The 24,275-nt window shown below is 36.3% G+C and overlaps 1 protein-coding gene across 9 annotated transcripts in view; it reads left to right on the top strand.

Annotated features, from left to right (window-relative positions):
• ANKRD28 (ankyrin repeat domain 28) overlaps window positions 1-20,615 on the top strand; it is a 184,874-nt gene extending 164,259 nt beyond the window's left edge. For all 9 annotated transcript variants that reach the window (XM_014789767.2, XM_014789756.2, XM_014789763.2 and 6 more), the window contains 11 exons: window positions 1,609-1,810; window positions 4,269-4,356; window positions 4,595-4,712; window positions 5,262-5,481; window positions 9,842-9,929; window positions 10,021-10,104; window positions 11,046-11,191; window positions 11,835-11,917; window positions 12,363-12,445; window positions 13,455-13,546; window positions 18,665-20,615. In XM_014789767.2, coding sequence (XP_014645253.1) covers window positions 1,609-1,810; window positions 4,269-4,356; window positions 4,595-4,712; window positions 5,262-5,481; window positions 9,842-9,929; window positions 10,021-10,104; window positions 11,046-11,191; window positions 11,835-11,917; window positions 12,363-12,445; window positions 13,455-13,546; window positions 18,665-18,951 — 1,491 coding nt within the window. In that variant the 3' untranslated portion in view covers window positions 18,952-20,615. The remainder of the gene's footprint in view (window positions 1-1,608; window positions 1,811-4,268; window positions 4,357-4,594; window positions 4,713-5,261; window positions 5,482-9,841; window positions 9,930-10,020; window positions 10,105-11,045; window positions 11,192-11,834; window positions 11,918-12,362; window positions 12,446-13,454; window positions 13,547-18,664) is intronic.
• Window positions 20,616-24,275: the final 3,660 nt, after the last annotated feature.

Below are 24,275 nucleotides of genomic sequence, written 5' to 3'. Positions count from 1 at the left end.
CACTTTAATCTTTGAGGTAGTCAAGCCTGTAGGTAGTCAGAAACATCAAAGAAATCAGTAAGGCCCAGACCATTACCCCCTGCTGGTACTTTCTGACATTTTCCACAAGAAATGGCTTTACAGCCCTTCTTACAGCCCTACATCAGTGAGGGGCCCTCTTCTAGCTAAGTATCTTTTTTCAGGTTAGGAGCAAGTGAGATTTAGCTCACATGTGGTAGAATTTTATGTTTTTCAATTCTCAGTGAAAAGTTCATGTGTGATAATTTACGAACCTGCTAAGCTGTCAGTGTGAATGGTATCAGAAAATGGCTTGTGCCCTTTGCTACAAAGTGTTGGTATAAGTGAACTAGATAGAATACTTCTTTCATGCCAGAACTATGTCTCATTATTGCTGTATGTCCTGCTCAGCATCTAGTCCAATAAGAATAATAGATGTTCAGTTGACATGTTGGTTTTTGAAATGAATTATTTAGAAAGCTCTTTAATGAGACTGTGTAAGGAAGGGGGTTTCAGTCTGACAAATCTTTCAGTCTTTTTGCTCTATTGTACAGCTAGGACAACGCCTGGCATATGGCAGTTATTCAAGCAGGGCCCAGTCTAAATATTTTTGTGCTAAGAGAAATGTTTATTTTTGAGATATAGCATGTTATGGGGTAGGGGTAGTTGTTTTAAGTTGAGAGAAGACTCAAGTACTAGCTTAACTTCAGTTGCTGGCTGTCTCTACAATTTAAGTATAGTAAAATTGTATCAGGGAGTTAAGTGGAGCACTGAACTGTGATTAAGAACACAGGTTTGGGGGGCGCAGCCAGGAGGTGTAGTGGTTAAGTTCGTGCGCTCCACTTGGGTGGCCCAGCATTTGCAGGTTTGGATCCTGGGCATTGACCTGCACACCGCTTATCAAGCCATGCTGTGGCAGGCGTCCCACATATAAAGTGGAGAAAGATGGGCACGGATATTAGCCCAGGGCCAATCTTCCTCAGCAAAAAGAGGAGGATTGTCAACAGATGTTAGTTAGCTCAGGGCTAATCTTCCTCACCAAAGAAAAAAAAGAAGACACAGGTTTTGGAGTCATAGACTTAGAATGAAAGCTTTCATTGAATCCATGTCACACATCCCTTGACTGTCTGCCCTGAACCAGACATTGTATACTCATGAAAAGATCACCTGTCATTTGAACTTTTATTATTTGCAGAGTACCCATTCCCCAACACTGTACCTTACTATTTGATTATTTAAAAAATTTATAGTTAACTTTCTGAATTTTCAATACAGACGTTTGGATTATCTCAAATATAATAATAATATGAAGATAAGTTTGCTTCCTTTATGTTTTCTAAGGTATCTGGGAAGTCAGCGTAAGTATGTTTTTATTTTTTGGGGGGGTGAGGAAGATTGATGCTGAGCTAACATCTGTGCCAATCTTCCTCTATTTTTTGTATGTGGAACGCCACCACAGCATGGCTGGATGAGCAGCGTGTAGGTCCGCGCCCGGGGTCCAAACCCATGAATCCCGGACTGCTGAAGTGGAGGGCACGAACTTAACCACTATGCCACCAGGCCAGCCCCAAATATGTAATTTTTTTAATTTATATTTTTATTTATTCCTAGGCCTATCATGGTCACCATCAAGCACTGGAAGTGTTGGTACAGTCTTTGTTAGATCTTGATGTGAGAAATAGTAGTGGAAGAACACCCTTAGATCTTGCAGCATTTAAGGGCCATGTTGAATGTGTGGATGTACTCATTAATCAGGGAGCCTCAATCTTAGTAAAAGATTATATTTTGAAGAGAACACCTATACATGCAGCAGGTATGTCAAATATTATGCATGATTTTATTTACCACTTTCCATTAATACTCTTTTCTTTTTCAATTTCTTATATATTATATTTCTGGTAATTGTTTTAACAAAAAACCAACAGCAAGATTTTAATTGCTTTAAACAGTTATCATCTACCTTAGAAATCGGATATATGTTAATAGTCTAACTTCTGAAGTACTTCATCAACAAAACAATGCAATATTTCCTACTTCTTTTTGATGGAACTTATTCTGGATTGCTATGTGCTTTCATTTAACAATTGATACAACATTTTGACTTACTGTACTACATTAAACATCGATTCAGCAAGGAGTTATAGAGCACCTACTTTATGCAAGAACTACTTCATGATGTGATTTTGTGATGTTGCGGATGTGTGAAAATGCAAAAATATGTAACCATGTCATTGTGGTGACTTGATACCAGCTGTGTATCACTAGCTGATACAAATGCACAACTCTCTACAGGAATTACTACAAGGCAGTATTCATTTTAAATAACCATGACTGGTATACATGAAGAAATCCTAGCCAAGTATTTTCCTCATCCCCAGTAGGCCATCTTTATATGATTAGATTCATTTCATTTGGTCTGTTTTTATAGAGTGATCCTTAAGGACACATTTGAATATGGGTCTTGGGCTTTGCTTCTAGTCCTTTGGGAAACTTGCGTTTTCCATAGGTAACACCCACTGTTGCTCCAGAGCAGCCTTTCATAAACTGTCAGATATTGAGGCAGGACGCAAAGACAAAAATTTTAAAAATGGGTTAAAACTCCTAATAAATGTATAATAACTGCTATATGGTAAAAATAAGAAGTCAAAATGCTATTATTTTCTATTATCTTATTCTGGAAAAATGTGAAGTTAAATTCTCCAACTTGAAAAATTATGTTGTAAGCACAGATCATTTGCAGAGCTAATTTAAAACTTTCATGGAGTGTTTGCACTCTCACTAAATATTGAACCAAGACACTAGCCGGTCCCTTAGAAATGACTAACCAATGCCATATAGTCTATAAGTCCTATCTGCTGAAAGAGTTCCAGGTTACTGTTAGCGCCTATGCAATAAATGCAAGCCTTGGTTCTATAGATGCCTTTCAAATTTGGAGATTTGCTAGGGAGCATCTTACTCATAAGTCATGAAAAGGACACTGAGATTTTTTTTCTGGAAGTGAACCAGTCTTTTCCCACAGTGATGTTATGCTTGATGTTTTGGGTTTTAAAGTTAGATGACACAAAAAGTCATCAGTAGCTGCTGTGTACTGAGTGTAAGTGAATCCATTAAAAAAGAATGATGAGCCAAACAGAATTTCTTTGAAGCATCCCCAAGTGAGATGCTTCAATGACACTGTTATTGGTTATTATGATAGCTGCTGGCAGAGTGCAGCATACAGATGGGGGGTGTAATTCTGAGCCACAAGTCTTAATTAATAACTATTAGAATTTAATATAGCTGTTAGAAGGTACTGTAGAATATTAGGCACCTAGCTTGCTTTCATTAGTTTTGTCACCTTTTAATTAAGAAGAATAGTGATAGATACTCCTTTCTGCATTATTATGTGGCTTATATATTTCTTTGAACTTCAAACTTTATTATATTATGGACAGCACCTGAATTTTGCAGAGGATTTAATTTATCTTAAAAGCTTTACTATTTTCCTTAGGGCATTTTTACTTATACCATTGCCCATTTTATATAATTGGACATACAGATCCATTCTATAGATAAATCATTTTTTCTTTTATTGTATATGTGTCAGTTGGAAATTTTTCATAGTACCCAACTGAATGATGGCTTACGTGACAGGGGTTTCATCCCTCACATGACATGTCCAAAGGTAGAGTCAGTTCCAGGGTTGCTTGATTCAGCAATGATGTCAGAGCTCTGAAAGAGTCTCTGTTATTCTCTTGCCTTTGCACTCATGTCACAGCATGGTTGCTGCTTCTTGACAGGATCACATCTAAAATCAGGAAAGAAGGAGTACTTTTCATTATCAGAGATAAAAATATTTCCCAGAAGCCTTCCGGACTTCTTAACATCTCAGTGGTCAGAACTGTACCGGTGCTCACCTTGAAACCAATCACTGGCAAAGGAGAATGACATTGTTGTGATTGACTTGGTCTAATCATGATTTCATCCCTTAGCTAGAGGCAGATCACCCTCCCTGACCACACTGCCACCACTAGAGAGTTAAATAAAATGAGCATTCTTTTAGCAGGGCAGATGATGAAGGATGGCTGTGGCCACTACTTAGATGAAGAATTTGTATCTATTCACTTTTATCAACAAAGGCAATAGAAACTTTTGTATCTACAGCTATTTTTTTCTTGCCTATTAAATTCAACAAAACTATCCCAAAATTATATCTAGAAAATGTGCTCTAAGATGGACATTTTCTATTTTATCATAATATATTACTGAAATTTTTAAATATCACTTTACAGCAACAAATGGTCATTCAGAATGCCTACGGCTACTAATAGGAAATGCAGAACCTCAGAATGCAGTAGATATTCAAGATGGAAATGGACAGTAAGTTTTAATAATTTTTAAATTATTTTTAGGATATTTGTTAATCTTTGTACTTTTCCCCCTGTTTTACTAAGTCTGTCGTGGAATGTAACTGAGTAATATCAAATATAGATTTTTAATTTAAGTATGCTTTATAGTTGCATCACAGAAAGACGTGTTTAGAAAATAGACCAGCACACTGTTTTTCACGGAGTGGAGTCTTAAGTGGAAACACTGAACCTATTCCCCTATTGCTCAGGACTCCTCTGATGCTGTCTGTTCTCAACGGGCACACAGACTGTGTTTACTCCCTGCTGAACAAAGGAGCAAATGTAGATGCCAAAGATAAATGGGGAAGGACAGCTCTGCATCGAGGGGTAAGCAAAAATATTCCTACTTCCTTTCAAAAAGTCTTTATGACCTCATTTTACCTAAGAACTAGGCTAGGTTTATTTTTCTTCATTAAATTTTTACCAAATAATCTTTGCCGTTTCTTTCAGTATCTTAGTTTTTGAACACTAATTTTAAACAGTTACAAAGCACAACTTAATCCAGAGAACAAATAATATTGGAACAAAATTTTAAAACACTAAAGCCTTGAACAAATTAATGTCAATTTTACTTTTTTCCATTATCACAACTACTTTCTTACACATTTTTGTCTTAAATTTTTCACTTTTGAAATATCATTATTTTTATTGAATTTAAGTTCCTCTGTTCCTATTTTTCAAACTATTTATATTTTGATAAAGTTACTGCTTTAACTGAATTTTTAAACCATTTCCAATAAAAATACTGAATTACTCAAAAAATGATAAATGGAAGGACATGCGGAATAAGGACTTGAAACATTTTTAATTAGCTATAATTGGCATGTAGTGTCCAACATAATATATTCAACTACATGCAAATAATTTTTCTTTCAGGCAGTTACAGGCCATGAAGAATGTGTAGATGCATTACTTCAACATGGTGCTAAGTGCTTATTTCGGGATAGCAGGGGCCGGACACCTATACACTTGTCAGCTGCTTGTGGACACATTGGTGTTCTTGGAGCCCTTTTGCAGTCGGCAGCATCTGTGGATGCAAATCCAGCCATAGCAGACAATCATGGATATACGGCACTTCACTGGGCTTGCTACAACGGTTAAGTACACAGATACAAATGTACATTAAATGCCTATTATTTACCAAGCAGAGACAACTAACTGTAACACATTCTGGTATTCATGAAAATGACGTATTTATATTATTTCCAGTGTCTTTTATATAACATATACTTGTATTTTGATTATGTTCTTTTACTTTCTAAATGTACTTGTATTAGGAAAAAAAATGACAAAAGTAGGAGAAACAATGAAAATACATTGCATTCTAAACTGAAATCTGTGTATGTTTTCTGAACACATTGCCAAATAAGATGCTTATATCAACAGTAACATGTATGCTCAACATTTTAAGGGAATAAAATCCTAGCAGATCAAAGAAGTAGAAACTTCAAAAAGTTAGAAACTCTCATGGTTAACTTTGCCGCATGGTTACAACAGACTGACTTTCAGCTTCCCAGAGGCTCACAGTCACAGTTAGTCGTTTTACAGGTAGGCTCACTAGAGGTCACTCAGAGAAGTATAAAGGTATTTTTAAGGTTGTAGATGTTAAAAATGGAATTTGGCTTATGAAAGTTACTAATTAAAATAATTTAAGTAAAGAAGCATGTTGAGAGAGATTAACTTTTTCTTGTGTAGCGCCATATATTTGGTCATCTTAGAAAACACTCAGGTATATTATATACAGTTAAACAGCAGTCCTGTCAAAGTTTGGGCTTACGGCTTTAGAAGGGATGTGAGGATTTTTTTATTTGTTTTGAATTTTAGTGTAGCATTCAGATTAATATTAGTTGTGAGAGAATATCTTCAAAACTAGTTCTAACACAGTTCTAACAACCTTCCCGCCAAATGTAAAGAAAATATAAATTCCCTCTTTATATAAATATCCACTTGCTTAAAAAAATAAGTAGAGTATCTGTTCTAAAATTTAGCTGAGTGCCTTCCCACAGAGTTGAGGTTTCTGTCTTTGTGTAATATGCTGCTTCATGGTTTTTTCACTGGAAGCCATTTTGACAAATAATGTTGAGTTACTGTGAAAGAGGAGAAATCTGAATCTTGCAAAATTATAGTTTAATTAAATGTTTTCATAAGTATTTTCTAGATGCAGTATTTCGATTTTCCTGTTAATCCTTGTGCCAGAATTGAGAGTTCTATTCTTTTGCTGTAAGAAAGTTTTGGCCTCTTCTTGACGATTGTCCTGTGATTACTATTAGTCATCCTTCAACTCTGAGTACTGATAGTGCCATAAAAACTTGAATAGTTTTAAATCTATTGCTAATCAAAAAGCTTAGTTTAGTCAGTTTCATTTTTACTACTTCAGATCCTTAGAACAGTTTTGAAAACTGTTAAGACCTTTGGATTTCAACTTCTTTTTTTTTCCCTTTTCAACTCACTAATGGTATTTAATAAGTAGAGTGAAGTGGCCAAAGATTAGTCCTAAGTCAAAGAAGATACTGTATTTTGCCATTGAAATTTGATTTGTTTTTATAATGTAACAACATTTTACAAGTGTAAGAAAAACCAAAAACATCTAATATAGAGTGGGAAAACATCCACAGATGGGAATTTTGTTTATTTAAGAAGTCAGTGAGATAAAACTATTTGGAAGAAGACTTTATTGCTTGATTTTTTTTTTTTTTTTTTTTTTTTAATGTATCAGTGAGAATTAACCGTTGGAAAAAATCACACAGTAAGGTAACTATCCTTTCGAGAGTTGCTGTGTATTACGACGTTCCTTATCAGGTCTTTATGGAGAACACTGTTTGCCTAAAGCGAGTTCCTACTCTGTCACTGCTGAATTTAGACTCTCTAAGCACGTTGTGTACAAGAGACAAAATTTCGCACGAACTACATGCCTGGTTACCGTTTAAAGATCATAACAGATGTGTCTATTTCCAGACTGTAGAAAATTGTGATGATTCTGAATTGAGCTGAAAGGAATTAGAAGTGCGTTGGCTATATCCACTAAGAGAATATACAGGCAGTCTAAAATTAATGCCATATGTATAGCCAAAAGTCTATTTTATAATTTAGCATTCTGAGAGTAGAATATGTAAAGTGGTTTTACTTTGACTAGTAATTATTGTACGGCTGAAAAGAGAATTGGAAGCACTCCAGCAGAACAGAAAACAACCTTTCTCTCAAAATTAAAATGGAATGATGGCAAAGTTTTAGAAAAGAACTGGGTATACATACTAAACATTAAAGTTCAAATTTTCAGTTTATATAGTCTTTCAGTCACAGAACTTAAAAGTAAGTACTTACTTTATCTCACGTATTCCTTTTAAAAATTTATCAGGTTTTATGAAGCTCTAAGCATCCTCAGTGTATCCTTCTAAAACATGAAGAGACTGGTTTTATCATTCTTTCATAAACTAGGACACAAAGTGATGACTTTTTTAGCTTGATATGACTCAATAATTGGTTGCTGGAGGTAATCAAGAGCCCCAGGACTCCCTTTTTGCAGTCTGCAGTCTGCTCGGACATGATTCTCAAACCTTTCAGTCTTAGGACCTGTGGGTTATAGCTATTAATACTTACTATATTGGAAATTAGAACTGAGAAATTTAAGGATATTTATTAATTTAACATAACATAATCTACTACATGTCCATACTTTTCATATACATTTCATATAAATATCATTTTTATGAAAAATAACTATTTTCCAAAAAAAAATTTTAGTGAGACAAGTAGCAGATTTCTTTAATAAGCTAGTTTAAGAAAAGACTGGTTTGCAATACCACCCCAGAGTTCCCCAGACCACACCTTGAGAACTGTTACACCAGGAAAATAGGAGACTCTTAATACTGGACAACTTTCCATAGTTATTTCTTGGTAAGGAGTTAACATTTGGAGAGAGAGAGAATTAAGAGTTTCTCAACCTCAACACCATTGACATTTTGGGCCAGATAATTCTTTGTTGTGAGAGACTGCTGTGTGCATGGTAAGATGTGTAGCAGCATCCCTGGCTTCTACCCACCAGATGCCAATAGCACTCTTCCCCCATCCCCAGTTGTGATAATAAAAATTTCTCCAGACATGGCCAGATGTCTCCTGAGGGGCAGAATTGCTCCAGTTGAGAACCACTGGATTAGAAAAAAGAACCGACAAAAGATGGAACACGATTATAAGTTTCCTAAAGCTTACTTCCTTTTCCTGGAAACGATTATAGGGTAAAGATTAAGTTGAGCTGTTGTTTTAAAATATTAGAGTAATTAAAAAAGAAAAGAAATATAGCATCACTTTGTTAGCCAAATGTTAAGTCATGGAAATAAATAAAGAAGCTGTGTAAGAATCTAATTTATTCCTAAAACCAATCCCAAATGACTAAAGAAATAAAAGAAGCAACATTTCATTTGCAATCATCAGTACAGCAGTTGGGCTATTTTTACTAAAACCCTGGCTTTGAAAATTAGGTTAAGAAAATCTGGGTTATTCCCTGTTTTCAAAGTTGCTGCTAAAAACTGGGCTTGATATCTATCAGTAATCAATATACTTGTTCTTTAACCCAGCAGTATCATTTCTAGAAAATTGTTCTACAAAAACACTTGTTTTCAAAAAAGTCCTGGAATGTTTCATACAACATCGTTGATAATATCACAAAGAACAACAAACTAGTAATCACCTCGAAATCCATAATTAGAGATTAAATCATTTATGACACAGTCAGTACCAGGAAGTTCTTCCAAACACTCAAGAATAAGGTTTCTATGTATGCTATTATGGAAGAATATAGAAATTTATTAAGTGAAAAACAAGTTGCAGGACTAAACATCCTATTTGCATAAAAATTTTAAAAAGGAAGTATGTGTTTGCATGCCTGCTGTTGTATATGCCTAGAAATTTTCTGGAACTATTAGGGTAAGAGTGGTTATAATCTGGAGTGGAACTGGGAGATGCAGTGGGAACAGGGACATGTACTTTTTTCCTCTAAACACTTCTATAGTATCTGAGATTTTACCATTAGCTCATTACTATCATCAGAAAATATTTAAATTTTGAAATTAATTCTGTATAAATATGTATATTATTTTGAAAGTTATATTGTGCTATATAAATATGACATTTTCAAAAATAATGACCAAATTTCTTTAACTGGTCACCGTGGAAAAGAATAAGGAGACTAATTTTTGTCTACCACAAAAAAAAAATTTGTTGTGTCAGTAATAAACTGCTATAAAATTGTCATAAGAAGCTACTGTACTTTAGGTCTTGAGGTGTACTTGGATTCCAAAGCTCCTAAAAATGGAGTGTTTAATGGGTTCAATGAAGTGGTTATTTTTAATCCACATAAAGCTTTTTTTTATTTGTGCAGAGAGAGGTGGGTGTATGTGGGCACTTCAGTATCTGTTTTGGATTTTAATATCTGATTCTCATTTACTTATTTATATATTTAGGTCATGAGACATGTGTAGAACTTCTTTTAGAACAGGAAGTTTTCCAGAAAATGGAAGGAAATGCTTTCAGTCCATTGCATTGTGCTGTGTAAGTAAAGGCAGAATGAATCAGATTTGGTTTGACTGTTTTAAGACATACACCATTGCTGCACGAGTGATCACCTTGTTACCTTACACAGGATAAATGACAACGAAGGCGCTGCTGAGATGTTAATTGATACGTTGGGTGCCAGCATTGTGAACACCATAGATTCAAAAGGAAGGTAGGACTTCAGCTATGTAAGAAATAGTTTTACGTTCAATAGGAAAAAAAATTTTTCTAGACTAGTGTGGAAGAATTTACAGAATTTACTTAATTTACAGAGTTATTAATTAAAAGTTGATTTTTTTATTTGCAAGTGTAAATTTTTACAAAATCTTAATTATATTCTCGTTATAAAAGACTTTTCTATTATTTTTTTGTGGGTGTGAGGAAGATCAGCCCTGAGCTAATATCAGATGGTGATCCTCCTCTTTTTTTTTTTGTTTTGTTTTGTTTTGCTGAGGAAGATTGGCCCTCACCTAACATCTATGCCCATCTTCCTCTACTTTATATGGGACGCCGCCACAGCATGTCATGACAAGCGGTGCATCGATGCGTGCCCGAGATCCGAACCCTCAAACCCCGGGCCGCTAAAGTGGAGCGTGCGCATTTAACCACTTGAGCCACTGGGCCGGCCCCAAGGCTTTTGTATTATGATATTTAGCCAGTATTCCTCTTTTTAAAACTTGTAAAATGTAAAAGTTTTCCTTTTTTTTTTTATTAAGATCTTTGGTTTGTTACCCAAAGATCACTGTTAATAAGGTTAACAGGTTTCTAGATGGGAATAAAGGCCAGGATAGAGTCCAGCCATTGTAATAGACAGCAGTATTTGGGTCAGGATTTATTTCTTTCAAAATTTCCTTAAATGATGTAATTTTTTTAAACAATTTTATAATTTATCCTTATTTATACTAGCTTAATTAATGGCCTTTTATATTATCAGAAATACAAATTTCTGTGGCAGAAATTAGGAAGCTCCATTAAGCCTATTTGTATCCAGGTAATGCTTTTATAGCCCAATATAGAAACCCTTGAAAATTGCTTGTCATAAATTAAGGAATAATTTTTCTAGAGTATACAACATACAGATTTAATCAAGTCTTTCAATTTCTCTTATTGCAGAACTCCTCTCCACGCAGCTGCCTTCACAGACCATGTAGAGTGTTTACAGCTGCTGCTTAGCCATAATGCTCAAGTCAATTCTGTGGACTCTTCTGGGAAAACACCTCTCATGATGGCAGCAGAAAACGGACAAACTAATACAGTTGGTAAAGAAACTGGTTAAGGCTTTTACTATTCTAAGTATGTATATTGCTTATGTGTAACTTAGATCCCAAGTGTTCTGACTCTAGTTTACCAAACTTTCTACTAGTTGTCTCACCACTCCTGAGAATTAAATCCTTTTACCTTCTTACCACCCACATTTTCATCTCGGGCACAATGTTTTCCTTTGCCCTTACTGATTAAATAGTCTGCTTTAGTAAGGCACGTAGTGTAGTGGTTAAGAGCACTGGCTCTGGAGTCACACTGACTGACTGTGAGTCCTAGATCTGCCAACTAAGTGACCTTATGCCTCAGTTTTTTCATTCATAAAGTGAGGAAAATAATAGTACCTACTTTATAGGGTTGTTGTGAGAATTAAATAAGTTACTAGAAATCCAGAGCACTTAAAACAGTATTTGAAATTTAGTAAGTGCTTACAAAATAAGTGTTAGTTGCTGCTTTTAGTGTCTGTGACTTACACAATATGACAATGTAATATATATGGTTTATATTACAATATCTTTTTAGCACTTAAGTTTTTGCTAGTGGAATATTTTTGCTTTGTATCTTCATTTCTCTACAGTGAGTTACTAGTAATCTAAGACATATGTTCATAGATGTAAGAATTGATGCAATTTTTCCTCCCAGAGATGCTGGTTAGCAGTGCTAGTGCAGATCTGACTTTACAAGATAACAGTAAAAACACCGCACTCCATTTGGCTTGCAGCAAGGTATGTACACATTTTAAGGATATGCTTTCATTGTTAATATCAACAGTGGCATTTAAAGTTTTTCCACTTCACTAAAATGAACAGAGCTAGGGACCAAACCTCTCTAATGATCCCTGGCATTGGGTTTCTTGGGGAAAAAAATAACTTGTTAGACACCATAATATATGAAAGTCTCCAGTAAGCCAAGTAAATTTTGGAGCACAAGCCTAAACATAATTGTTGTCTTTCTTTAATCTCTCTAATCTTATATATTCTTGTCCTTTCCTCCTAACCTTACTCCACCAACACATGTTTGGACAGATATTTAGGGCATTAACCAAGAAGATTCATGGCATATGTATGGTGATATATATATATTGTATGGACCAGGCTGGGGGTGTGTTGAGTGTATAAATTTATCTTTAATGATGCCCAAGTTTTTAAGAGTTATTTGCCATAATTTTAGGGTCATGAAACTAGTGCCTTGTTAATACTGGAAAAGATAACAGATAGAAACCTCATCAATGCAACCAATGCAGCCTTGCAAACGTGAGTACTTTCGGTGTCCATTGTAAACCTTGTGACCTATAATATTATAAAAATGATTAATGGGTTTTTTCCTCTTACATGGAATCATTGGAATCAATCTCAGTCATAGAAGCAGTTAGAAAGTAAAGAACAGCTTTTATCGTTGACAAAATCTGTTTCTAAAATCATGGCAATTAAAAGGCATATTACTAAAAAAGCTTTTAAACTGAAACTTTATTAATGAAAATAATGTGTTTTTCCTCAATCCAATTATCCATAGTTTTATGAATGAAATTAATACTAATCTGTGTGTTTTATGGAAACCAACTGGAATAATACATTATTTTGACGCTAGCAATAAATGAGGTAAAAAACTTTATATGTGTCTGTAAGCTAAAGAGGTTTCAGAAAGAATCAAGCAGCCAGCCTCCAGGTGACTGCTTAGATCTTAGATCAATATCTCCCATTGTCTTCTCCAAATTTCTGTTTGCTATTCTACTTTGAAACTTGGTAAAGAGAAAAATCTTACAATACTGGTTTCCGTTCACATATCAATCAGATCACTTGAGGGTCGAAAAATTAGTCATGCAACCTGTAAACAGTTTTCAAAGCCTGTTGGAATTTGTGCTATTGCAGTTTACTGTTTTTACTGTATATTCTGTTATACATGTTTGCCAACCTCAGTTCTTAAAACAACTTAAGAATGCAGTTTAGTTGGTAAAATCTTTTAAACATTGAGTCTTAGAAGGAAACTAACAAGAGGGCTTGATGAAGGCAGGAACTTGCTGATGCGCAGCTTATGCACATTGACGACGTTTGACGGTACACTGCACATTGGTTCTGCTGTTCCCCACTCCCATCTTTATTGGTGTTAGGACTAGGTGCCTCAAGTTTGTCTTTCTGGGTCTTCACAACTTAGCAAAAATGCTCTTTGACAACCAGGATTGAGAAAGAGTGTGTGTATGTGTGTGCACACGCATGCCAGGGCATGCACGTATATACATGTACATATATAATTTTTCCCCCCCAGACCTCTGCATGTTGCTGCCCGAAATGGGCTAACAATGGTGGTTCAGGAACTTTTGGGGAAAGGAGCAAGTGTGCTTGCAGTAGATGAAAACGGTAAGTAGGTTCTGGATTCTCTTTCCTTAACTTAAATCTTACTAGAAGCTTATATCTTTTGATGACCTATATTTGAAGTAAAGTTGGATATTTTTTATTAGTCAAAGAGGCAAGCTGAAATTTATATTGAATAATATTTACTTTGTGGCCAAGGGAATAAAGGTAAGAGAAACAGGAAAAGTCCATCTAACTGATGAACTTCTGAATTTCCCATATCTATTAAACCAGAGTTGGTGTGTACTAACTTTGGTTTAGTGTTACCACCTTTGTTTATCTTAGTATTCAAAGAATTTGTTCTTTCAAATATTTATCAAGGCCCTTACTTAAGTGCCAGGTTCTTATCTAAAGCTAATCTTCCTGCTTATGCACTAGATCCTGTCCCCTTTTGCCCACTTGAGACTATCACTTTAGCAATCTTTTGCTTTTGCATCCTGTAATAATGATTTTTTATGGAATCTTCCTAGATTATTCCCATCAGTATATAAACATTGTTTCTCTCATCTTAAAAAATCTTTCATTAATCCCACTACTCCTGCCAGCTACTGCCATATTTCTCTGTTCCCCTTTACAACAGAATTACTCAAGAGTTGGCTCTCTTACTGTCCCCAATTCTTCTCTCTCATTCTCTCTTAGATCCCCTCCAGTCAGACCTTTGGCCCTACCACACTGCAACACTGTTCTCATCGAGATCACCAATGACCTCCATGATGTTAAGAGTCAATTCTTAGTTCTCATTTTACCGGACATACCAGAATTTGATACAACTGATAATTCCTTTTTCCTTGATAAACTTTCTTTAGTTGGCTTTCGGGACCTCACACTTCCTTGGTTTTCCTTGTACATTACTAGTTATTCGTTCTCAATTTCTTTTGCAAAGTTTCTCCCTCTTCTTCCCAACTTCTTAATATTGGAGGGCTCTAGGACTCAGTCCTTGGTTCTTTTTACTTTCCCTATCTACATTCATTCCCTAGGTGATCTCATTCAGTCCCTTGGTTCTAAATAATATCTATATGCTGAGAATTCCTAAATTTACGTCTCCAGCCCAGACCTCTCATGATCTCCGTATTTATAGATCCAGTGCCTAATTGACAATACCACATGGATGTCTCATAAACAACTCAAACTTAACATGTCCATAACTGAATTGCTGATCCTTTCTCTCCTACTCTTAACTCTCCCCTCTACCCCACCAAGGCTGTTCTCCCCAAGGCCGTTCTTCTCACAGCCATCCTGATCTCAGTCGATAACCATTCCCATCCTGTACTTTCTCAGTTAAGTTGTCCTTGACTCCTCTTTCTCGTTGTACAATCCATCAGCATATACTATTGATCCACCTGCAAAGTGTATCCAAAATATGCCCACTTTTTTCTCCTCTACTCCTACCACCATGGCCTGACTCCTTTTAAAGTATGTGAGAAGATATTAGTTGTCTGAATCTCAGTTCACTTATAATCTTTATAATGATCTACAAGGCCTTTATTGGTCCACTGCCCCGTTACCTCTCTGACCTCATCTTCTACTCTCCTTCTCTCACTCCGTTGTGCCATTCCAGCCCCTCCACACCAGGGATGTGCGTGCTTCGTGATCTTTGTTCTGGCTGTATCCTCTACCTGGAACACTCTGCCTTAAAACAGTCTTTGACTCAGTCCTTGACCTGTTTCAAATCTTAGCTCAAATTTCATCTTGTCGGTGAAGCCTGTCCTGACTACCCTATTTATACTATAACCTGCTGCATACTCTAGCACAGCATTCTCAGTCCTTATTAACCTTCTCTACTCTTTCCTCTTTCTTCTCTCCATAGAACTTATCTTTTTATATATTGTATATAATTTACTTTTTTATTATGTTGGTTTTGTGTCTCCTCCATTAGAATGAATATAAGCTCCATGTGGGCAGGGAATCTTTGTCAGCTGCGTTCACTGATATATTCTAAGTTATTATTATATTATATTATTTTATTATATTATATTCTTAGAAGAGTGCCTGGATGTGGTGGGGGCTCAGTCAGTATTTTTTGGGTGAGTGAGTGTGCCAAGCACTCTGCTAGGTTCTGCAGCTACAATGTAGAATAAGTCAGTCTACTGCCTTGAATGGAGATGAATATAAACCTAGAATGCTATGAGAGCACATAAGAGAGTGTTCAAGCCCTTTCTTGCAGGATCAGGGAAGGCATCCCAAAAAAGTGGCCTCAAAGCCAAAATCCAAAGGACAAGTAAAAAGTGGTAAGAGAACTTTCTAAGCAGAGAGAGTGGCATATTTAGAGATATAACATAGGGCACTGTAAATACTGAGTTATGCCAGAGTGTCTTAGATCAAATGGCAAAGGGTCTGTGCATTAGGAAAATAGCAGTTAGTCTGAAAGGGGAACAAGATTAAAATAGGAGACAAGTTAGCAGTTACAGCAGAGAGAAGATAGTAGCCAGAATTAAGGTAGAGGCGTTGGAGATGAAAAGATGTAGGTGTTTTTAGAGTGCTTAGGATGGGACTCATTGGAACTTGGTGATGGAAGAAGTCACACGCCACCTAGCTTGGAGTGCTGTGTGAATGGAAGTGCCATTGTTTAAGATGGGAATGTAGGAGGAAGAGCTGGGTTCATTTAGGGACATGAGAAAAGTTCAGTGGAAACTCCAAGTAGGTAATTGGATAAATGGATCTGGAGCCCAAAGGCAAGATCTAGATAGGACATAGAGATTTGGGAATCATTAGTATATGTAGTCATGAAATCCACAGAAGTGAGTGATATCACATAGTAAGACTGGTTGAGACTTACCTAGCTTTAAAAGAAACTTTCGTTATCAGTAAATTACATTTCTGGAAATACAGCTACTATGTAGATTAAAATGAGGAGCGAAATGCTAACCTATGTAAGATATTTGGCCACATTGTGGGGCTCTGAATCAATAGCTGATATGCAAGTTTTTGTTGATCCTTTTTTTTAAGATTTTGTATTTTTTTCATTATAAAGAAATGGAAAGGATAATATAAGAGATGATAATGAAGGTCACCTGTGATCTGGATATCTTCTAACACACTTTGCAATATGAACTAGTAATCGTGGTCCAAAGTTGACAAGCCATAGTAAATACCGATCTCATAATTGATTCTAAACTTCAAATTAATGATCTAGTTATAAATTGCTCCAATAACAACAGGGGTTGACTATTAATTAGGCTCTGTAGTCTAAGTAGAGATGACATGAAGGGCCCAGTACATGCTTTGCCTATATTTGCTCTAAGAATGGGGTTAAGAGATATTTCCATGCATTTTCTGGAGAAAGCAAAATATTTACTTGCATGGGGTGGATTAGACCCTTGTCCTCAAGCTTCTCTTACATTTCTCTTTAGTTGACCACACTAACTCCACACAAAGGAGAGGAGCCTGTTTTTAATCATATTCTGACTGGAAAACACTCCTGAGACACTCTTCTCTCCCCACCCCCACTCTTATCCAAAGCACTGTGGCCTGTCTGGTGGGTTGCTGTGCCTACCAGCAGCAGCAGCACAGCAAGCACCTTCAGATCTTCAGAAGAGCCCTTGAAAGAAGTATAGGCATTGAAGCACTCCTAGTCACTTTGAACAAATAGGGTTTAATTAAAAATATGCACTCCATTCAACCATTCCTGCCAAGCTTGCAGGGGCATCAGTTGTTCTCTTTGACCCTTGAAAAGGGAGAAATTTATGAAGGGGGAAAAATTTTTTTTTCCTTCTCAAGGCCAGTATAACATGGATCAAAATATAGAGGAGAACTGGAAACAGCCAAATGCCCAATAGTTAGAATGGCTGGCTAAACCATGGTATAATCAAACAAGGGAATATATAAGAATGAAAATGAACCAACTTACAACTACATACAAGAACATGGATAAATCTCACAGACGTAAGGTTAAGCAAAAGAAGCCAGGTATAAAATAATACATACTGATTCTGTTTGGTTTAAAAAAAGTCAAAATTAAACTACAGTGTTTATGAATACAAGTAGAAAGGAAAACAGAAATGTTTACTACCCAAGTCAGGATAGTGGTTCCCTTTATGGAAGAGAAAAGAGGTAGTGATTAGGTAGGGAACATGGGGCTTCTGGGATGCTGTAATGTTCTCTTTCTTGATCTGGATGGTGGTTACGTGAATGTTTGTTTTGTGATAAATCATTCAGCTATTTAAAAAACAATATGTATGTGTGTGTGTAAAGGGTAAAACATGAGTAAATGTATACTAATAGGGTACACCTTGTCTAGATGTATAACAACAAATGAAGCTGTAATCTAAAACTTTAAGACATTTGCTGCTAAATAGCTCTTGGCTCCAAGTGACTTAAAGTAGTAAGTATGAACTATTTTAAAGTTTCGTGTGGTATAATCTAAACTTGGCATCCCACAGTGTGCTCTCACCATCTTCTCTCCCAATCCATCCTCAAGACTGGGTCTTGTACCAACTGAGGTACTAAGTGTTTTCTTACTCAGTTTGTTGTATTGATACATTATGGTGCCTTAGGGGTAAGGTCAGTCTTCTGCTAAAGAAAGGAACAGTTACAAAGAAAACATTTCATTTGACTTAGGAGTTTTAAAACTTCACTTGTTTAGTTTATCTACAGTTTTTCTTCAATGGACTATGACCCTAAAATAAAAGTGAATCGACAGCCAAATGTCATTCATTCAACACATATCTTTTGAGCACCTGCTCAGTGCCTCATTCAGGAATCTGTACACATTTAGATTTCTCAGCATGTAAGCACTTACAGTACTAAAAATTAACAGTAAGACTCTTCCACCATTCTGAAAGAAGATTTATCAATCTGATTTTTTTTTTCTTATTCTAGCCCAGTATCTTCTGTGAATTCAGGTGGATATGGATAGGTTGTGAGATCTTGGGGAAATCATCCATCTCTGGGCCTCAGTTTCCTCTTCTATACTGTAGTCTATAAGATCTCCTCTCACCCTAGATTTCTATGACTTGTCTCTTTTTCTACTTACTGGAAAGTTCTGAATCATTCTAATTAAACCAGTTTATTATAAGCAAGGTAATTTAAAATATGCCTAAAGTTGAAGGACTTTAGGCTTATATCCTTATATTAGTGAAATGAGTCTCAGGATGTTTAATTTTTAAGTTTTATTTTTAATTCTAGGCTATACCCCAGCTTTGGCCTGTGCTCCCAATAAGGACGTGGCTGATTGCCTAGCGCTCATTTTGGCCACCATGATGCCTGTCTCATCAAGTAGCCCTTTATCATCCCTGACATTCAATGCCATCAACCGTTATACCAACACCTCAAAAACAGTCAGCTTTGAAGCCTTGCCCATCATGAGGAACGAACCTAGCTCCTACTGCAGCTTCAACAACGTTGGCGGGGAGCAGGAGTACTTATACACCGACGTGGACGAGCTCAATGACTCCGATTCTGAGACCTACTAAGAGGCTGAGCCAAAGGTCCAAGGAGGGAGTTCTGACACTAACGCTTCAAACTGTGCTTTTTCAGGAAAAAGGCACTTTCCTATTTACATACAAATTCAACCTAAGAGGAAAGATCGCAGAGTGAGCGAATATAAGAAATGTGATGACATTAGGAAGAAGAGTTTTTAAAGGCAAGTTTTGCAAAAGGAACTTCTAGAATCTTGAAATAGACTTGACCAGAGGAAAATACTTTGATGTCAAATTGCTTTGTGGAATTGTTTAGTTTGGTTTTGCAGTGCCAGGAATAATTTGGGACACTGTGCACCCTAATCTGCTTAGACAAGCAACACTATTGTAAAAGAAGAGATAAGGACACTAGAGTTAAATTTTATCAATAAAACTACAATTAAATTTAAGGGCAATAAATGTTTGGTACAGTCGACATTATGTGCACAGTAAATTGCCAAAGGACCAAATAATTTAAAGATTTTTTAATAGAATGCCGTTTTGTGGAAACTTGGAGTAGGTGAAATGAGACATTATCTAAACCAAACTTCAATATTTCTGAAAATAAAGCTGAGATTTGGTTTTAAATGTTGATTTTTTTAAAAAGAAAACATCTGAAAGCCTTCTAATACTGTATTAAATCATGAGAGAAAGCAGATGTATTTTTACATTTTTTTCTTTTACATAAAAATTTAAAATTCCAACTTTTGTAATATTAGAATTGAAAACCAGCTGACTGGGTGCAGTCAGGGTGAAAATACTTGTGATGTAGACATGAGATAGATTGGGGTCGGGCTCTTGCTGCCCAGGGTTGAATGGTTTAGGTTTAAAATTGATCTATTTTTGTTTGAAAATGTAAAGAATTTCCTAGAAGAATAAAATTTCATGAAATCAAAAAGTACATTATTTTCACCCTATTGCAGCTAAGTGGTCCTGGGGAATGGAGTTTTCAATCTCTCTACTTTGGATGGTACACTTACTGTTACTTTTGTGCCTCCACAATGGATGGGGGATTTTTGTTGTCATTGTTTAGTGAAGAATCAGAAAGAAAAAATTCCTTGTTATTCATAAGTTATCATCATCAGGTCTCTTGGAAGGCATTTCTATATTGGGCAAGATTTCAAATATTAAAGCCTTTAGGTCCTATTCATATTTAAAGTAGCATGTTTGTAATATGCTACTATTTGGGGAAAAAAGCAATTGCCTGTCAATTGGAAGACTGCCTTTCAAATAACAGAAAGAGAGAGAGAGAGGAAAAAAAAAGCCTGACGTTTAGGCTTTTAAATAACAATTCATATGATTCTGCTTTTACTGTAACTGTCACTTGCCTAGTGGGAATGATTTCACATATGTAGAGGCTCTTACAGGTCTGGGTAAAGTTCCATAAATTTTCACAAAATGATACCCAATTTCATTTTATCCTTTTTGTATTGTGAAACTGGAAACTTTATGACATTGTAAATTATCAGCTGGTTTTTCTGAATATAAAGTGTGAAAACACAGAACAGTATTTTGATCTATTTGATAATTTTGTGGGTTTTTTGAAGAATTAATGCGCATGTACATAGAAATAGTGACTGCTTGAATACTGTATTTACTTGCACTCTTTCAGTACATCAAGATTCCTGTATATTTTAGAGTATAATAAAACACAGATGTGAGTTGTATTTAATGAATAATGTATTTGTATCTGTGCATATTACCTAAAAATATATAAAGTTTCTAGGGCATTGACTACTAGATTTTAAGCATTTTTTCTAAAATATTTACGGAAATTATAAATGTAATCTTCCATCTTTTCTTTATAATATAAAGAAGTCATAATAGACCCTTCCTAATTATTAGTGGTAGGAAGGTGAATATGCATTTTAAAGACAGTGGACTACATTTTCTATTCAACCTTTTGAAAAAAAAAACTCAAGAGGATTCTAAAAGTATACATATGTGTGCTTTCTCTTTCCTTTTAGGAATTCTCTTCTGAATTCCCTGAGGGAATTTTGTAGAATCTCAGAATTGAAAGAGACCTGAGGTTCATCCAGTCTAACCTCTTAACAAATGCAGGAGTCCCTTCTACAAGGGTGATCTTTCCACCTTGAACACTTCTAGTGACTCTACCTCACCAAGCAGTCCATTCAGTTGTTGAGCAGCTCTGTTAGAAAGGTCTTCCTTAAATGGAGTTGAAGCCTCCCTCCCAGTAACTTCTGTCCTTGGGCCTGGGTCTGTCCTCCAAGAGAACGCTGAGAACATTCGAAGGATGAATCGCGCACCCTTTACCATGTCTTCTCTTTACAGGCTGTTTGACTCATCTGCTGAAGTGATTTCCAGGACTCATTAGACACACTGTCGGATTTATCACATCGAATGAAATCCAAGGTGTAGCTATAAAGTAACAAGCTGTTTTTAATTTATCCTCACACATACCAGAACTTAGATCTTGCATCACTTTATGTAAATGAGGCTATTACTGAAAATATTTGTGAGGTGGTTCTTTCGATTGCTTGCCCACTAGGAAGACTATTTCATTGCTTTGTGATTGTATTTTGTGATAGTCTATCCCCCAGCTTGATCAACTACTTCCTTTGGTCTGCACCTGATGAGGGAAAATCCCAAAGTTCTGTCCCAAGTAGTATTTGAACAGCACTAGTATTGTTAGAGTAAGTACATGGGCTACTTAAATGAATGGACGCAGCACTACAGTAAGTTCCTTTATAGTTACACCTTGAATGTCAAAAGCATTCAGGCCCTGCTCTGTAGTGTTTTTTATCCTCACACAGAATAGAAAAGCCTGTTTGCTTTTTTAACTTCTGCATGAAAGATGACATCTGAGATATCTGATGTGTATAATACCAGCTTCTGCTCTAGAACTACTCTGGGGGAAATGGGTAATAGCAAATGACCTCCTTTTAAGAAGACACTCAAGTCCAACAGTGCCATTTAGTTTAGGAGATCTCTAAGTGTAGTGTCAATTTGGGGTTTAATTTGGCTTATATTGGACCTTTTAAATGAAATAAAGTTTTTTAATGCAATAAATTGTGTCTTTCTTTTTTACATGCAAAATTCTTTTCCTTTATCTTAAAATGTCTAATTAGCTTTCAGTTATAACTGGTTTTTACCTTTCTTTAACAACTTAATGACTTTTCACTAAAACTGTTTTAGAATTTAGATGAACCTATCTAAATGTGCTTTTCAAATATATTTATTTAACAAATATTTATTGCTTGCCTGCCGTATACTTGAGGATGGGAACGGGCACAAAGTAAGCCTAAAAATTGCGGTCTTGTCCTCTAGAAGCTTATAATTCATCATGGAAAGGTATCTACCTGAAAGTAGAAAGTATAAAAATATAATTGAGGTAGAGATGAATTGCTAATTGAGGTAGAGATGAATTGCTAAGGAAGGTCAGAGAACAAGATCACTTTGGGAAGAAAGATCAGAACAGACTTCATGGAAGAGGTGGCATTTACACTGGACATTGAGGAACAAATATGATTTGAGCAGGTGGAGAAGGGACAAACAATATCCTAGGTGAAAAGGACAAAAGCAGTAAACTGGTGATTTTGAAGTTGGCTTCAGCAGCCCGGGTTCACAGGTATAGATCCTCGGCACAGGCCTGCACCACTTGTCAGCCATGCTGCAATACTGTGGCAGCAACCCACATACAAAATACAGGAAGATTGGCGCAAACGTTCGCTCAGGGCTAATCTTCCTCAAGCAAAAAAACGGAAGATTCAACAAATGTTAGCTCAGGGGGAATCTTCCTCAACAACAACAACAACAAAATCGTGAAAACCTACAAAAGAGCTAGTTATAAATATGTACAGAGATTAGATAACAAAAGTGAGAACAAGTAGATATAAATAGGTGACTGGAGGAGCAGGCAAAGAGGACTTGAATAAACTTGCTCAAAATCATCTTTTGTTGGTAATAATAGAAAATGCCTATACAGTGTTTATCATGTACCAAGCAACATTGTAAGTACTTGAAATGTATCTTAATCCACACAACTGTCCATTGAGGTAGGTACTATTAATAGCACCATTTAACAGACAAGGAATGAGGCAGAAAGGTGAAGTAACTTTTGCCCAAGATCCCTTAGCCAGTAATTTGTGAAGCCTAGATTCAGATCCAGGCAGGCATTTCCACAGTCAGTGCTCTTAACCAGCTAATGACCTCTAATATGCTTTCTGGTTCTTGTTGAAACTGGTGGTTTTGAAGTTGGACCACATGCTTGACTACTGAATTATGTGAGTTCCTTTCAGTTTTATTATTCTAGGTCACTAATTTTAGAAGAAACAAATGTGACCACAATAGATGTTTATTGAAATGTACCAGGAACTGTGTGAGGCTCCCATTGTTCTCATGTGGGAGCCTAAGAGAAGGACATCTACTTATGTTTCAGTTGCTGTTGCTGCCCCAAATCTCATCAGCTTAATCATTCTCACTCATGCTTTTGCAGGTTGGCTGATAGGCTCAGCTGGGTGACTCAGCTTCAAGTTGGAGCTCTGGCTGGGCTTGACTACTTGCCATGAGTTGGGCTTGGGTCTGCTCCATCTTTGTTCCTCTTCAGACTTGGGCTAGAACAAGACAACAGAAGTTGTCCAGAAGTTCTCAGTGGTGATGACAGAAGCACAAGAAGGCAAGCCTGAATGCACGTTGTTTATTCCTCTGCGTATCTCACATCTGCTAATACTCCACTGGGTAAAGCAAATCACGTGGCCAAGCCCTACCTCAATGGGATGGGGCAGTTTGGAACTGCCCATTGGGGAAGGATAGTTTGAGTTCAGTTTCCGCAGTCCACTTAGCCCTGAAATGATGAGCTAACCAGTTGACCATTGTTTTCAGTTTGTCCATGGGTGTGCTTGGTAGTCTGCTTTCGACCTGTTCCTTCCGTTCTTGTGTTGCCCCTTCTGCTGAAGGTGGTTAATATGTGAAACTGGGTAGCAAAAATGTATTTTGAATTGGCAAATTCTACCTTGGGACTGCAGAACTGATTGGTTAGGTGTTGGATTTGCTCTTTTCCAAAAGTGGAGAACCAACCTTTTGCCTACCTCAAACTCCAGAAAAATGTAGCACCAGTCCCCTCTCTCGTGTCTTACTGTGACCATCCCTGCCAAACCAGAGCCTAATCTAACAGAAAATAGAAAGTAAAACTTGGCTAGTAACTACTTTTAAGACAAAAAATGCTGGTGTATAAAGTGCTGTACTCTGTCTAGATCGTTTTTCCATCTCGCCCTCTCCACTTGTATAAATCTCCATCTCTCTGCTTCATTCCTCTTTCATGTTATTTCTCATTTCCTTGTGGTGGTTTTACTCCTCTTGCCTTTCATACTTAAGATTCT

This window comes from Ceratotherium simum, chromosome 5 (assembly GCF_057802395.1).
Source record: "Ceratotherium simum simum isolate JZ-2026a chromosome 5, ASM5780239v1, whole genome shotgun sequence".
In the NCBI taxonomy this organism is placed as follows: domain Eukaryota; kingdom Metazoa; phylum Chordata; class Mammalia; order Perissodactyla; family Rhinocerotidae; genus Ceratotherium; species Ceratotherium simum.
Note: the sequence above shows the minus strand (reverse complement) of the source record. Positions and strands in the feature narration are given on the sequence as shown.